Consider the following 18113-nt stretch of genomic DNA (forward strand, 5'->3'; position numbering starts at 1 on the left):
CTCTAGTAACGAGCATTAATATAATATCCGTTTATATAATTAGAGAGAAAAAAATTATTGCTTTGTACAATAAAAGAAAATTTTTGCGAAGCTAATTTGAAGGGTTTTTCGGAGGTTTCCACGAACGAATTTTTTATTTAATTTCGCTTTGTATGTCTGTAACTGTGCCTACTCTTTGACAGCGAATTAATTTACAAAAAGCTTTTCACGATTCTTACATCATATTCCAGTATTTATAATCACTTTAATGGTTAACAATTTTTACCAAAAATTACTTTGTGATATAGGGAAATTGCAGAATTTGGCACTAAAATACATAACTGCTAAACATCTCTGGTGACTACAATATGGGATTCTAAATGGGTAGGCAATTAAATTCCCCGACTGAACATGGACACCTAGTGTAAGGTTCTTGTGACGTCATCCTTGAGATGTTTTCCCTGAGCGCAGGATCCTCTAGATTTGCATACGAACAGGCGAGCATTAATTCAAGGACCTCTGCATGCATTAGAATCAGCTAACCTGAAGAAACATGTGCGAAAATTCATAGTATATTTTAAAACTATGGCAAAACAAAATTAAAAAAAAACGTTACAATCTTAATTCATACCCGTTTTCTTATTATTTCTATGTATATTTGCTTAAACATCTTGGCACTGTAGGGTTAGCACGACCACACAGAAAACAGTGGAAGTTCTCGTTTCGTCTGATAAGTGTGGTGCTGGAAGTCCAACTTCAGTCCCTTTTCTTTACCTCCCTCTTTCTTATAAGAAAAGGATTGGTAGGGAACGTGAATTTGAAGCTGGAGGAGACGCATAGGAAGGGGAAATATTCTCGACTAAGGGTAGGCAACGCATCCGCAATTACGAATGTCTATGGGCAGCGGTTGCTTCGCCGTTGGCGGATTCAGGTGGCTTTTGGCACCTTATGATATAAAAAAAATCTAAAAAACTAACTTATATATTTGATTTTCGCACAATGAATGCTTTCAATCGATAAAGACCTCCCCCTACCAGAGACACTCAAGACAAAGGAGTCTGCAAAGACCGCGCGTGAATCTTTAATTGTAACAAAAGTCGGTCGCGGCCAAACAATAACGTATCAAACTTCGCAAGAGGGCGCTGTAAGTACTTGACTGTGTATCACACCGAACTGTAACACAATACAAAGTTTCTTAAAGAATTACACATGGCGTTGCGACATGTGTGTCTTGTACTTAGACTTGGTTAAAATAAATAAGTAGAATTTTTATTGAGACAAAAAATAAATATATAAACATTATATACACAAAACCTTAGAGCTAATATAAAAAAAGAGAGAAATGTGGCAAAAGGTGGCAAGCTCAGCTAATGCAGGGACGGCGCAGACCGTTACTGCGCTGGTTTTCAGCTGGCCCCTTTACACATGAGTATTAACACATAAATATAAAAAACTAGCTTTCGCCCGCGACTGTCCGTGTGGAATTAAAAAAATGTAGGATATAATGTATCCTTCGAATTTATGCCAAATTTCATCGAAATCCGTTCATCCCTCTAAAATTTCGCATTTATAATACTACTTAGGTTAAATGCTTTAGTCATTTAAAAAATAAAAAAAACTACATATTTAAGAATAGACTCCTAAAGCACTAATAGTTTAGACTAAAGGAAATAATAATTCTAACAAACGAAGATAACAGCTCTTCGACAAAAAACCAAACGAACGTACTAATTAGTACGTTCATTCATGCTACAAAAAAGTAGACATATGTTTCGATTTTGAGAACCAAGTATCTCATTATAAAGTCATATCTTAATGTACTAATTTCAAGACAAACATCAGTAAAAAACAATTGTTACGTGACTATGTAAATGCACCCTCAACACATCCAGGGCGAGGAACAATGGCCGTTTAATTACGAACATACACTACAGTCGGCAAGCTCTTATTATATTTGTTACATTAACATAACAGAGGGATGGTAGGGGAAGGGGAGGGGAAGGGGAAGGGGAGGGGAATGGGGGGAGGGGAGGGGATGTTTTTGTACATCCTGACATACATTCCTTACATTTACAATTAGAATCATACTAATATTATAAATGCGAAAGTTTAGATGCATGGATGTTTGTTAGAGTTGCCTAAACTGCTGAACGGATCACGATAAAATTTGGTGTAGGTGTGTTAAATTAAAAATAAAACAGACTCACACACACTCACTGATAACGTTGGTTTTTAATGGTGAAAGAATTTTTGATTTCGGATGGGTAGTTTTAGAGTTATTTCAATACATACAAAAATACAAATCTTTCCTCGTTATAATAGTACTAGTTGTTCCCGTGTGGCTTCATCCGCATGAAAGTATAAAAACTTTATTTTGTAGTTTGATTTGTCAAATTCTGAATTGCAAATGACAAAATACCAAACCTTACTATGGCAATTTTGCTTTCTTGATGTTGGCAACAACTTATGGTCTCTTTCCCATATTAGGGTTTTTATCCAAAATGTTTACCCCCAAAGTTTAATAGCGTGAAAATATATAGCCTAAAGCGTGACGCAAGTGTAGGGCTCTTTATTAAAAAAAGAATTATTCAAAAATATGCTGTAAATGCTGACATCTTAGGCAACAAAGAAGTGTGTGTTTACGCTTTATTATAATAGTATGGAAGTATAGATATCCCCTATTGATATATGAAGGGCCTAAAATATATTTACACCAAATAGTATTGTGGTAAGGATCGTGCTAATACGACACTCGACATGTGCTGAAACAAAGGAAGGGAGAAGTAAGAATACGGCTAACAAAAGAAACTATTGAAGAGTACATTTGTGACTTTGTTAGTTTTTTCTTCTCTCTTTAGCAATTCCGTTAATTAAGTTAATTAATTTAATGGTACAGAAAACTTATTTCGACTTGCATATTAAATGTATTTCACATAATAATGTAAAGTAAGATATTTGTTTAGGAATTAACATAAAATTTTATAAAGAAAAAATGTCTTCGGTTGTTCAAAATATAGAATTGAAAAATGTTTATTTGATAATTAAATAATGTACTAGCTGTTGCTTCCGACTTCGCCCGGTAACACAGCTTTTTAATGGTGCAAGAATTTTTGAAATCGGTTGAGTTTTTGAGTTATATAAATACATACAAAAAATCTTTCCTCTTTATAACACACGAGCTGTTGCCCGCGACTTCGTACGCGTGGTATTAGAAAACATACAAACTATATAAATTACAAAAAGTTACGTATCCCTCGGGAACCGGACATTTCTCGGGGATAAAGCTTACCCCATGTGTACTCCAGACTTTGTTTTATATCTGTGCCAAATTTCTATAAGATATGTTGAACCGTTGCAGAATGATCGAGTAAACATTAAAAAACTAAATTAATGAATCCCACGGGAACCGTAACTATTCCAGGGATAAAAAGTAGCCTATGTGTTCTTCCAGACTATGCTCTAAACCTGTGCCAAATTTCATGGAGATCCGTTCAGCTGTTTAGGCTACAAACGCTAACAAACATCCATCCATCTAAACTTTCGCATTTATAATATTAGTAAGATTAGTAAGATAGATAGATAGAGTAAATAACAGATTAAAATAAAGATAATTGGAATACGTAACAATAACTATTGTAAGTATTAAACTATAGAAACTGTTTCATATTTCATTAACATTCATTAAAACGAGCTAAAGCCTAAAATAAAACTTTAAAACACAAAACCATTTATCTATGTACAACAATGAAAAATCTTCCGGAAAAGAGTTGAAAAATATTCCCACTACAGTAAAATTTAAAAATAAAGATAAAAACCATCAAAAGACAAAAGTTAATCTTTTTACCGTTAAAAGGAACATCTACAAATACTTAAAAATTCGAGAGTTCCTTTAATATTTTAAATTGCCCGACAATTTTCACACAGATTGCGATATTCAAAGAGATGAAAATAAGATTTTTACGTTTCTTCCCGACAAATTCTTATCTATTTTCACATTTTCTACGAATAAACTTACATGATAATCATACATACTTCATACTAATATTATAAATGCGAAAGTTTAGATGGATGGATGGATGTTTGTAGCCTAAACGGCTGAACGAATTTCGATGAAATTTGGTAGAGATGTAGAAGATAGTCTGGAAGAACACATAGGCTATTAACTTTTGTTTTTTTTTTAATACCACACGGACCGAGACGCGAGCAAAAGCTAGTATAGTAAGAAAATAATAGTTTCTTAAAATTTTTATGATTACAATTATTAAATAAATAAATTCAATTCTATTTTTAAATAACGCTCGAACGCATCTTTATTTTTTTTTTGCTAGTCTTACGTCGCCACAAAATGTGTGGCCAGTTCTCTTTGGTAGTTGGTATAACCTCTTTAGTTTATAACCTGTTTAATTCCTTTCAGAAAATACGAAATAAGTCTGGCGGTATTCTGTTAGTTTATTACCTAAAAATCCCTTCGTATTAATTGACCGAAAAAGGAATTAAGAAAAGCTTTACAAGTCACCGTGCTAATTGAGCAAGGAAGAAATTAATTAAAACGCCAGGTGGTCTTTAAAAAAGTTGGTCCTATCCGCGTTTGCTTGTGTTTTTAATTGATGGTTAATTGTTGATAAATCATCCTTTCTTTTCTTTTATGAGAATGTAGTTACAAGAATAGTTATTCTTTACATAACCTTAGTTTATTAACAGCACGTTGTAATTTAAAAATAAACACATGGAGATTTTGTATAAATTTACGCCATTTTTCTGTCCTTTTCTGTGTGCGTTATCCTTTTCCAAATAAATCTATTTTCCGTCAATCTTACTAATATTATGAATGCACTAGATGGATGGATGGATGTTTGTTAAAGTTTACTACTGAACTGTTCATGATGAAATTCAGCCTAGATAGAGAGGATAGTCTGGAAAGAACACATAGCCTACTTACTTTTGTTTTTTAATTCCAAACGGACGAACTCGCGGGCTACTGCTAGTTTAGTTATAATTCTTAGATCATTCTTTAATCATCAGATCCACCCGGAGCTCCGTACATCGAGGGTTACGCGGAAGGAGAGACGGTACGCCGCGGTCAGAGCTTGGAGCTGGTCTGCCGCAGCCGAGGAGGAAACCCACCAGCGCAACTCATCTGGTACAAGAACGGAGAGCAGATACGAATGGCTTATAGGTAAGATGGTAGCTTAAATGCCAATTTCACTGGCACTATAAAGCGACTGGTATTTCTAGAACCAATTTTAATAGAAAACAGTTGACCTTATCGTTTTATATTTCAATTTTATTTCGACATTTACTATTTCTACGTAATATCTGACTTGCTACAAAAGACAAGTTAAAACCTATTAAGAAATTCTAATGAAAATTCTTGTTTGAAAGAACGTAATCAAAAGCATAAATGTTTATTAAACAGATAAAATCTTCGATTATATTCCGAGATCCAATCAAATAAAACGATCAAATTAATATAAGAAAATTGACAAGAGAAATATTCAAGTACATCGGATCCGTAGGAAGCAATATCCTATCAAAACTTCCAGAAAATACATAACAATATCACGTCCGCGATGTCGGCTTTTTGCCTACGCGGAGATTGTAAAAAAACGACACCCCCTGTGGGTGGCTTTTCCCCCATAGCTGCCACCCCTGTAGACGTTTCAGGGGATCGTATTAAACTGGCAACAGATAGGGCGTATGTCTCCATGATTTATGTAGTTTAATGATGCACCGCAATCGATATGTTTTTATCGATAAAAAAAAATATTTTTGTCTTCTGAAAACGCACTTTAAAGCAGTAAGAACTCAAATCTTACAGAATTTATTGTAAAAATGTTGAGTGAAATAACCAAAACTCCACACTCTATCGATAAATATGTTGTTTACAAATGAACACTTCACTTTAGAATTGTATTAAGACATGCCGCACGTCGACGCAGGCTGATTTATGAGCCTTGCACCCAACCGACTAGGGATGGGGAAGATATCGATATTCTTTTACCGTCTGTTTCCGTATGTTTCCGTTCCTGAAATGTTGCACGTAAAATTATTCTACATCTGAAATTAAAATTAGAACATTAATGTTAGAAAAGTAGCTTTATTTCTTTAAACTGTGATTTTTGAAATTCTATTAAATTTTGCAATAAGATAGTGCAATGTACTACTTATGGAAATGCTATTAAAAAGTTTCATACGTTAGTTTAAAGAAACAATTAGAGTGAACTTGAATTAAATTATGTCAAAATGTCCCAAAATATTGCAAAGCAACTCTTTGGTATATCTTTAAATATCAGCACTTATAAATCTTCAAAGACTTGTAATATCTCCAGTTTTATCGATACTTTGATACGTGCTCAAAAATTTACAGAAATAAACTTTAAGAAAGCAATTCGGCTCGATCTTTGTTTTCCTTTATTACAAAACAAGAGCCCTTGATGCTTCCATTCTTATAACTTGTTCAATTCAATCTAAAATCTTGATAATATCAATTTACGAAATTCATCCTTATTGGTACTTTGAGACAACAAAATCAATACAGACCATTCACCCTAAAAGTGACACAGCAAACTTTCTCTCAACAAAGATATCGTTTAAACCCTACTCTATTCAATGCTTTCACGCATACGAACAAATCGGCCCCCAACAATAACAATTCAATTCCTTTCTCGTTGAAACTCGGCAATTTTATCGATAATAATCAATCCGGGTACAACACTGCTTTAGTACAGTTCCGTCGAAAAGTTTCACCAAATATTTTATTATTTGCTCCCTTTGTAATTCTTACCTGAGTCTCTTTCAGGAGCTTATCGATTGATCCTCAAGGCGTGGCTTAACCTGTCACGCTATTACCCCTCCCAAGTGACAGGCTGTCACTCAGCCATTTCCCAGAATAGATTTCGGGATTACGGGATCAGACCTACGATGTGTATATTATGCGCTTCTGTTCTGACAAAATGTAACAAGCTACATATTCTCTATTTTGCACATTTATTGAATAATCTTTTAATATTTCCTACTGTAAAAAATTCCTACTCTGAAGACATAGATTTTATGAAAGTAAAATGTGTACATAATACTTTTGTGAAAAATGATGTCTAAAATGACATAAAAAAAATAAAATTTCAATTTAATTTCTGAACCAATTTAAATGCTAAAGATTTGTAAACCATCGATAAAAACTTTTTCACAGCACTACACAAGTTAAGTTGATCTACATTTTATAATTCCAACTATGCGACCAACAATTTGTATTAAAGCTTTTCCTGTTGGTAACTTGTAAAGCGGAGTTAAAAGGGACTTTTGAATTATTTCAATGCAGTACTTAAAGACTCTGTGTGTGTAATTTAATCTTAATTACTACATCACAAGGTGCAGCATTCGTAACACATTTCGCTGGCAAATTACTAGCCTGCACTGTGGTTTACTCGATGGAGTGACGTCATACGTTTAGTGTTGTGAATCACTCGTATTTGGTTAATTGTTATCGACTTTTAATTATTTTGGTTTTATAATTTTTATCGAAGATATATAAATATTTTTGCAAGATATGATGAAAATTAAATTGCATTAAAACTAAATTTTTGTAGGTTTATTTAATTTAAAAACATGGCAATATTTTAGGACCTATATTGTGAGACAAATTTAAACAATGGCTTTGCTTTGGGTTTCATGTTCTATAGAATAGTTCACGATACATAAATTGTAGTATAGCGGACCTTATTTAGCCCTTAAGATTGTGATTCTCGAAATAAAAAAACCTATATACGCCTAAACCGGGGGTGTTTGCGGGAAGTCGTATATGTTTTATTCATTCACATTCCCATTTCCTTTTGTAAAGTTCTCATTAATAACAGTTTAAACAGAACGAACCAACTGGCCCGGGAATAAATCCGTACGTATTCTTTCATAGCAATTTCCAAGCTTAAATCTCTGGAATACATGAATGGATAATACAAACGGCGAAAAATATTACTTTTCATGTGCAACCGCGTTCCGTTACATTACAGAATAGCCCCCCATTCCCTACTCGTAAAGGAAATGAGAATGCCCAATAGAAATTTATTCGCAGCCAAAACCGACGAAGTAAAGGCACAAATCTTTCGCAGACATTTACTCTCGCGGACTACTGAGATATCGATGCTTTTATAAAAAGGTTTTCTTCGTAATGCGATGAAAACAAATCCAAGAGACATTTTATCAAGCTGAATACAAAAAGTCTTATTTATTAAAAACTAAAGAAATCTTCTGATATTCTGTGATTTAGTAATGTCGAAGATATTAATTTACTATAGTATGAACTACATAATGAATTCCATCAATTCTCTTGTTTAATAAAGTAGAGTAACTTATTAATTATTAATAAAACAAAAGCCGAACTAATGAAATTTCGAAGATGAAAACCATTTGGGATATTTTCATTAAAACAACACATTAAAGTATCTCCCTAGGCGAGCGCTCGTAAAGATGTCAACGGTCTATTGTCACGTGCGCGTTATGTCGATATCGACTATCGATAAAGAGTAACGCGACGCATCACTAGTGATGTATAGGGTGTGTATAACGTGAAATATTTACTTCCACATATTTTACTATAAAGTTAGACATATTTCAATAGTAAATTGTTACTTTGTTAAAAAGATTTTTTTAAACCGAAAATCACCTCTATTTGTATATCATACGTATATAATTCCTATTGTATTTTATCATAATATTCTAGGGAAGATAACGAAATGGAATTTTTATATATTTAAAAGGCATTATTTAATGTCGACTTATTGAAACATTAATTATCTCATTAAATAAATTATTATTTCCGATCTATTGAAAAGTCCGAAGCCCATTATTCAGCCCGAATGGCATTCTGAAATCGCAAAATTAAACCAAAGTAACTTTGCCAATGAAAATTATATATAGTAAGCCATGAATATGTTGTGAGGCCATTTCTCTAGATAACGTCAATATTGTAAAAAACACAATGCTTGGAATTGGGCCAACTCGGAGTATTCGGCGACACATTTATCATGTAATATAATTATCTAATTTGTGGGCTACGTCTATTTCCTACCAATTGATCTAATATAAGTTTATTGGGTAACTCTGAGTGGTTTTAAATCTATATAATTCCTACAAGAAGTTTTGAGGTTATGTTTTTTGGATTACTAAGATTCGTCTACTTTTATTTTAATAAAATATTACTAATAAATAAGAAAAATTTACTTATACGTTGTTTGTCTTCTGTCATCTACAAGTATTGTGGACAGCGGTCACTTCGCAATTTTGGCGAAACACCGTGACAGCTCGTTTGCTACCTTATATTAATAAAATACTACCTGTTTTAGTTAGTACAAATGTGAATAGTATTAAAATATTTTCTTAAAACCATTTAAAGACCATCAAACACATTGTGTCAAAAAACCCAACGAATTCCATTTATCATAACCGTGGAAGTCATCCAAACGCAATTATGAAACGACAAAATATCTATAACAAAGGAGAAATAAAAAGCCCGGAGATTTGAACGAAATGATTTTTAATTTCTATTATCAAAGAATAATTAAGCTACTGGCCTAATGCCAACTGTCAGCCACGTAAAGTAAAGGCGGGAATACGCATGCTAGCACAGGCAAGTAACTGGCATGGAAGTAAACAGCATGATGTTTGATTTTGTGACCGTTACGTGCATGTAAGTTGAAGAAGAGATCGAGAGGAGTACATCATTTTTTTACATACAAGTTACTACACAATTTTACTGTCTCGTGTATTTTCGACTTAACGCGAAAACGTAGTTTCGTTGACAATTTGACGGCAAAGCAAAAGGCATATTGAGAACTTCAGAACTAAGTGTGTTTTTCAGTCTGGAATGCATTTCCCCCAGACAACGCGGGGCTCGTTTTTGTTGTTGTTTTTGTTTCACGTTTTTTGTTGTTATCGTCTCGTTTCCCCTTTGACGTTGTTATTTATTGTTTGAAAATGTTAAATTTATACAAAGCTTTGTAATTTCAAGCGCAGAGCAATTGCAGGGAAAGCTCTCTTTTATTTTATAGCGTTAACATTGGTTATTTGATGTTTTATTTTCGGTGACTAAAGATTCTTTAATTCGATATTGTATTTTTTTATTAAATGCACAATGATTTATTTATTACTTTTCTTCTTTACCCTATCATACTAATTATAAATGGGATAGTTTGGATGGATGTTCATAAAAATTTGACACAGACAGAACAGAGTCTGGAAGAACACATAGATTACTGTTTTTATTTAATTCCGCATAGACAAAGTCGCGGTCAAAAATTACTAAAGATCAAAATTATTCGTTGCATTGGTAATACAAGAATATTGTTCTGATGAAAAAAATACAACTGTACAATTTATAGAGGCAATATTTAAATACGTCAAGGAATATCACAGAATTACGTACCTTTTTTAAATAGAAGCACTTACGGTACTTACCGATAGATGGCACTGTTAACAAAACAGTTCAGATACTTGGCGTCCCTCGAAATGGCTACGCAAAAAACTCTCAGACATGATGATAAATGATAGGGGATAAGGATTAGGTGCTACATTCCCGGTCAGAGTTCGATTCCGGGTTAAGCCTTTATTTCCTGACGGCTTATCTGTTGTAGATCTTTTCACCCGATTATTTATTTGGCTAGAGAAATGAAACCTTCATGAAAGATCTATTATTTTAGAAAAAAAAATATTGACCTCGTAATCGTAAAAGGTTTCAATTCAACTTCAAACATAATTAATGATTAAAAACCTTTAAAGTGTGAACTTTCGATTTACGATAAAAATAAATTGATGGACAAATATGTTTACTAAAAGCAAGGACAATATTAAAGTTAATATATATATCTAATGACCTGAAAACTGTATTATTTATTCCCGTTACTGATAGAAAAATACAGAGGATTATCAAATCAAACTTTCCTAGACATTAACTAAATAACTTACTGCTTTATCCGATAGATGGCAGTATTAAGGATAACTATTACGCCCATTAAACTATATCCCTTTAGGAGTATTGACGCAGGCTCTATGCGATATTCATAAATTTGCTTGTTATTCCTCCGATAAACGAAACGATATCATATTGTATTAAAATAAAAGATGTAAGACAATCGACTGGGATGACGAAGTAGATCGGTGTATGTCCCAAGTCATAAGAGGATAAGGTTTGTGAAAAAATAATTTAATTATGGTATAGTGTTTTTTTGTTTTAATAAATCGTACACAGTAATTTTTTTTATTTCTAATGTTCGTATAATCATTGTTTTATTTTACCGTCATTAATTCTAATGTAATGCTTTAATTTATATTTTCATTTCAGTAAATAAGAGCTTAACTCTTGTGCATTGTACCACACCGTAATATACACGGAAAAGGGAAAAATGTTTCCTTTGTAAGACTAAACCGAAGCGAAATTGAGTGAAATTACACTCGAATAAGCTGTGTAAAGGTCGGAGAAATTTAATAGCTCTGCACTAACCAGTGTTAGAGAAGGGTAAATACATAGCATTTATTTGAAAACTATTCTTTTTCTTCTGTGTTCGTCTTTTCCTAGTTATTTGGGGTCGGTCTTCCTTGTCCTAAGTCTCTTGATAGCAGTTCCATACAGTGTTAGGTTTGAACGGAATAAAACTCAAGTTACGTAGTTCGGAAACCCAAAACACTCACGGATGGTTAAATGTAGCTAATAAACCGGCTATAAATCAGGTTTGTAATTTGTTTCGGTAGAATACTTACGTTATAATTGCATAATTTTTTAACCCATAGATCGTGTTATCGAGTCAAACAAGTATGTCTAAAGCAGTAAGAGAAATTAATCTTAGTTGAATTTTTATAACAGCTTTTACTGATATCTCCAAAAAAACCCATCACAAAAACTAATAATTCATACAACTTTGAAGAGATAATCAATTTTTTCTCACTGACAAGCTGAAAATTATGAAATATTTTTCCCGAAAGGAATTTTTATTCATTTGTTAAAAAAACGAACTTTGGTAAGACGGGGTCGCGTCAAGTTTATCAGAGCGGCTTCTGTCCATTCATTAATCAATCTTCTTAGCCTTTGAATTTTTTATACGCCGTTACAAGGTTACGTCGCAACGAAGAATCAAAACTGTCCAACGCTTTTGCCAAGATAAAGTTTCCTTAACGCGGCTTGGGTCAGTGAAATATACTTTAAATAAACTTAGCATCTTTTTCTTAAATAAAACACGATCTCATCGAATCACATCTTACTAATTAAATAAGAAAGTATAGATGGAAGTTAGAGTTTGTAGCTTGAACCGCTTAATGGATCTCGATGTAATTTGGCACAGATGTGATTGTCTTGAAGAACACATAGGCAACACTTTTGTTTTTTAATTCCCTTTTTGGAAATGAAAAGGATGACAATATGTAATACTGTTTTAATAAAGGACACTCACGTAAACGTTTTAAATTGAAGTAAGAAGTTAATGTGTTTTATGACAGAAGATTGGTTGCCATTCTTCACGGTATTATGTCTTAAGAGAGGTTTACTTCTAAAAACATTCGCCGGCAACGAGATTAAGTAATAAATAACGCCTCAGAAAATTTAGAGAGAAATTTATAATTTGATGGTCCAAGTTGTAAGAGGCAGCGATTTTAATATGTTTACTATATATGAGATTTGAAAAAAATTAACTGCCGCTCTACGGTGACTAATAGCACTATCTTAGTTTATTTGTAATACTAAAACTAAACTAAGGGTCTTCCTAATTGACTAAACGACCTAACAAGAAAACTAAGTACGGCAAGTAAAATTCATTTTTTAAGTTGTGTAGAATTTGTATAAATACGCAATAAAATTAAGACATTTTTTTCTACATTTTATAGCATTTTTATCGTAGTAATTCTATGTATTTCACTATAAATTGATTGTTAACTAAAAATGTAACAATTTTTAATTGATACTTTTAAAATATGTATTTATAGCTTATGCTTAACAAATGCCTTTTCTGTACAATTAATCAACATGTAATTTTATAACTTGGACCATTGCCACTTCACTGCATCTTGCGCTCCATTTGATATATGTTATACCCTCTACAATATAAATGTATAAATAAAATCTCATACACAGATATAAATGAATAAAACATTTAAACAAAACTGAAAAGAATAATTAATTCTCATCTAGGTTTTAATTTTTTTTTTGTTTTCTTCATTTTTAATTTAACTCCTCCAACGGTAGACTACGTCCACATGAAGACAGGCTTGAAGTGGAAGCAGATCTCTGTTTCCTTTGAAACTACGTATAGGCCTGAAGTGGAAGTAATTCTCTGTTTCGTCTGATGAAAACGTGTTAGCCAAATTTTAGTCTCCTTACATACTCTTTTCTTAAAAAGAAGTGACAGGAAGGTAAATTTTGGTACTGGAAGGGAAAATTTCCTCTGTCTGTGTGTCCCCACCTCTGTTAAAAGTAAAATAAAATAAAATAAAACAGCATTTAATCTTATCACCACTACAATACAATTTGGAATAAGAGAAACTAGGCAACGTTTCAACAAATGCAGATATCTATAGACAGTGATCACTTCGCTAGTTTAGCAAATGCAAGTGGCCGTTTGCTTTTCTGCAAAATTTAAATACAAAAGTAATGTTTGAATAAAAAATCTTTGCCAAAAAATTATTCAGTGTCCTTTAAGTTTATTTTATAATCATCGCATCAAACAAGACATCTTAATACTTTTCTTAGCTAAAAACCAATATTTATAATATTTTAGAGATAAGTTACGTAAGTAAATGTATATAGGTCAAAGGTCGAATGCGAACCATCTAAAATATCATTTTTTGTAAAGGTCCAGAGATTGGATCTGTCGAGAGAAACGGTTTCTGGAAGGAAATAGGAATTTTAACAAGAATCGAGGATCGCAACCTTATAAGTTATATTCGATTTTTCCGTCAAATGAGAGAAAAAATATTTAATAAAATACACAAGTAATCTTAAACTTCGTCTAAATAATTCTATCTAAGGTTAGATTATAAAGATAGAATAATTTAAAATTTTAAAACAACGATATCTAATTTATAATCCTAAAAGTTTGTTTACCTATGTCTCATCCACTTGCCCTTATGGAGGGTCGGCACAGTATGTGCTGCTCTTCCATACATCTCTATCAGCCGTCATATCTGAATATACTCCTTTCTTAAGCATATCCTCTTTCACACAATCCATACTTTCTTCGGTCTTTCTCTACCGTTGCAGCCATCCATATTCATTCCAGTTTGTTTCCCTGTACACATATGTACATATACATTTTGTTACACGTGTATTGTTTAATATAATAATATAAATGGTGATTTATTAATGTAACCAACACTTTACTGTATTTATTACGTGTATTTAACTCTATTTTATATTAATAATGTAAATCTATACTATTATAATAAAGCGTAAACACACACTTCTTTGTTGCCTAAGATGTCGGCAATTACAGCATATTTTTGAATAATTCTTTATTTAATAAAAATCTCTTAACTTACGACATGCTTTAGGCTATCTATTTTCACGCTATTAAACTTAGAGGGTAAATAAATTGGAAAAACGTTCATGTGGCAAAGGGACGACAAACTACAAGCTACCAAAATTAAGAAAGCAAGGTTATTATGGTGACGGTAATTTTGAAATCTGCTATTGAGAACTTGACAAATGTAAATAATAAATAAAGTTTTTTTTTATAATTTCATGCGGATGAAGCCGCACGGGAACAGCTAGTATGTACAATAATTGAAAACGTTAAAAGTTTCCGGTTGACGGACTTCAACTCTGACCCTCCGTTCCCTTCGTGGGAAGATGTTTATCGTGAATCGTCTTCTGTTTTAATTACGTATCATTTCACTCTTTGTAATTTTTAATTATGATTGATATAATTGACTACTTCTATTTTTTCTTGGTGTTGGGTTCAAATTATATTTTTAAACCAGTTATTTTTTTAATTTGACGCCCTCGACTATGATTTCAAAAAAAATGTATCGACTCGTGATTTCGGTTATTTTTTTCTTAGTAGCTAAAATAGACTAATTACCTGTAGCTTTTTTGTTGTTTTAATACTATCATAGATAACAAAATTTCAATGTACAATTAACTTATTTATCATATCAAAGATTTTTACATTTAATTTTTATGAATACTTTTTCCGCTACCGCTTACACTTGTACCATACTCTAATAATAATTAGTGATCTGAATGCGGCCCGTGATTGGTGAACCGATGTAGCAATTAGCTACATTTGTGGGTCGGCGCTTGTCTTTGCGACTGTACGAACATCGATTACTCTTACTTAACAATATTAATAATACAAATTTTATAGTAATGAAGTGCTTTACCAATTTATATAATTTACTAATTTAAATAGTTCAAAATTAAACTGAGTAAATGCTTTTAAATTCCATTTAGGTTTACAGTATATTAAAAAAAAATCTCGACGTTTGTTATTTTAGTTAATATTTGCAGTGGCCATTTTTTCAAATCTAAGTAAATAATTAAAACCTAATGTCCTTACGCCTTTAGATATTAAAATCGTCTAAAACACCGAATAAATGTATAGAAAATAAGTACATTCGTGTACAAAACTGATTGTCATTTGTCAGCTAATGCATATTTAAATATTTTGTTACATATTCCGATTGTGCACGACTGTACCATTAATATTCGTAACGCATACATTTCGTCAAAGCGTTTTGTTGATTAATTGGCTCGCAGAAACGCAATAGTACACATTACTGACAAAATTCAATAGAACACGACCACACAGAAAACAGGCGTGAAGTGGAAGCAATTCCGCGTACAGTCTGATGAGTGTGGTGCCAGAGGCCTAATTTTAGTTCACCCTTTTCTTAAAAGAAAAGGATGGCAAGGAAAAGTGGATTTGACTGTGAAGGAGACGCATATGAAGGGGAAATGTCCTCTATGTGTGTCTCCTCCTCCGTCAACTAAGGGTAGGCAACGCATCTGCAATTGCGGATGTTTATGGGCAGCGGTCGCTTTCCATTTCGGTTCAGGTGGCCGCTTGCTCATTTGCCACCTTATATTATATAAAAAAAACATCGTATTGTGTGTTAGAAGTTCTAAACTACAGTACGATACATTTTCCTGACCCGGTTCTTTGTAGCCTAAACTACTGAACGGATATTGATGGCTTGACAAAGATTTAGATAGTCTGAAAGGACACAGGCTACTTTCATCATCATCTTCCCTAACTTATCCTACTCGCATAGGGTTTTCGTTCTCCACATAACTATCATCCGTCATCTCAGTCACTCCCTTTTTGATCATGTCACCTTTCTACCTCTACTACCTCTACTCTACGGGTGTACCTCATTCAACGAACGTCCTTGTTACACGCGATTCATCCCTCCTCATAATATGTCCACGCTAACCTTTTACTCCTTAATAAACCACTGGTGCCACTCTTAAATTACACAGGCTACTTTAGTTTTTTAATTCCTCTTGAACGGAGTCGAGGGTGGTGAAAGCTAGTATGTCATTTTAACAGTTGATGCAAAATAACAAATTAATTACATGTCATAAAATTTAAATACAAGTGTAATAGTTTAACCGCTACGTATAAAAGCCTTTTGAAATGCTTTTTAAAAAATATAAAAAGGCAAAGAGGTTAAGCCGTTTTCAGCTGAGAAATTGAAGTGTAGTGGAAAGGCCTTTATAAAATATTTTGCGTTCTAAATAAAAAAAAAACTAGGGAGAAGTAACTGTAAATATGTTAAGAATTATTAAGGATTTGTTTTGGAGGTTAATTTCTATATTTAATAATTAAATTAATTGGTGCTTCTTGTTCCTTTTCTAAGACAAAATGTTTCATTATCATAGCTAAAATTATATTTAAAACCTATAGGCTTGTTTTTTTTCTCTTCTAATAAACAAACAAGTCGATATAATAGATAGAAAAATTATCAAAAAATCCATACTTCAGTTTCCTGCAAACGTTCTTATTTTATTAGTTGAATATGAATAATTTTACCCAAGTAAGGGTAGTATCAACAAAAGTATACAAGTTTGAATCAATGCATTCTCATTCGGAGTGGTAAACAGAGACCTTTCATCTACTGCTGTCGTAACACCTATTGCTTCCACATTCATACATTCTCTTTAGTTACGGTTCATCATCATTATCTTCCTCCTTATTCTACTCCCATAAGGTCGGCGCAACGGGTATTTGTCCTCCAACTATCCTAGCCGAGGCCTAATTTTAGTCCCTTTCCCTTTCCACTCTTTTCTAAGAGGAAAGGATGAGAAGGAATAGTGGATTTGACGGTGGAGGAGGCGCATATGACGAGGACATGTCCCCTTTTATGTGCGTCTCCTACGTCAATTAAGGGTAGGCAACGCATCTGCAATTGATGTTTATGGGCGGCGGTCGCTCTCCATTTCGGTGGTTTCAGGTGGCCGCTTGCTCGTTTGCTCAGTCATCACTCCCTTGATCATGTTACCTTTCACGCAATCCATCTATGTCTACCTCTACCTGTACCACACTCATAACTAACGTTCTCCTCTCTTTAGTTACGGGTGCTCTTTACAAAGAGTTTAACTATCAAAGTTACCTCCGTGACAAAGGCAACAGACCGTGTCATAAGTCCGACCCGAGCTCACCACCGTGAAGGCCCACACTTACATTCAATATTCGGCTTTTTACTGTGAAAGTGGTTACGATAGAAAATTTTCAGCATCATCGACCGATAACTTAAAATAACTATATTTTAATTTTATAAACTTAACCATGAAAGCGTAATATAGTAAAGAATCTTACTAATATTATAAATGCGAATGTTTAGATAGATGGATGGATGGATGTTTGTTAGAGTTTTTAGTTTAAACGGCTAAACGGATTTCGATGAAATTTGGTATAGATGTAGAGGATAGACTGGAAGAACACATAGGCTTTTTACTTTTGTTTTTTTTTTAATTCAACGCGGACGGAGTCGCGGGCGAATACTAGTATTTCATCATTTTAATTTCACAAGAATCTACTCATGTGTTTACTAGTTTTGCCCGCGACTTAGTCCGCGCAGAATATACAATTGATGTAAGTTTTTAATTCCACGCGGACAGTGTCCCAGGCGAAAGCTAGTCTATATATATATATATA

The 18113-nt window shown here is 33.1% G+C and overlaps 1 protein-coding gene across 1 annotated transcript in view; it reads left to right on the forward strand.

Moving 5' to 3' along the window:
* The window catches only part of LOC106108688 (nephrin), a 196369-nt gene that overhangs the window by 142221 nt on the left and 36035 nt on the right, over positions 1–18113 (forward strand). Inside the window, exon 8 of the mRNA XM_013289946.1 lies at positions 5002–5155. Coding sequence (XP_013145400.1) covers positions 5002–5155 — 154 coding nt within the window. The remainder of the gene's footprint in view (positions 1–5001; positions 5156–18113) is intronic.

Source organism: Papilio polytes, unplaced genomic scaffold (assembly GCF_000836215.1).
Source record: "Papilio polytes unplaced genomic scaffold, Ppol_1.0 DF821400.1, whole genome shotgun sequence".
NCBI lineage: Eukaryota > Metazoa > Arthropoda > Insecta > Lepidoptera > Papilionidae > Papilio > Papilio polytes.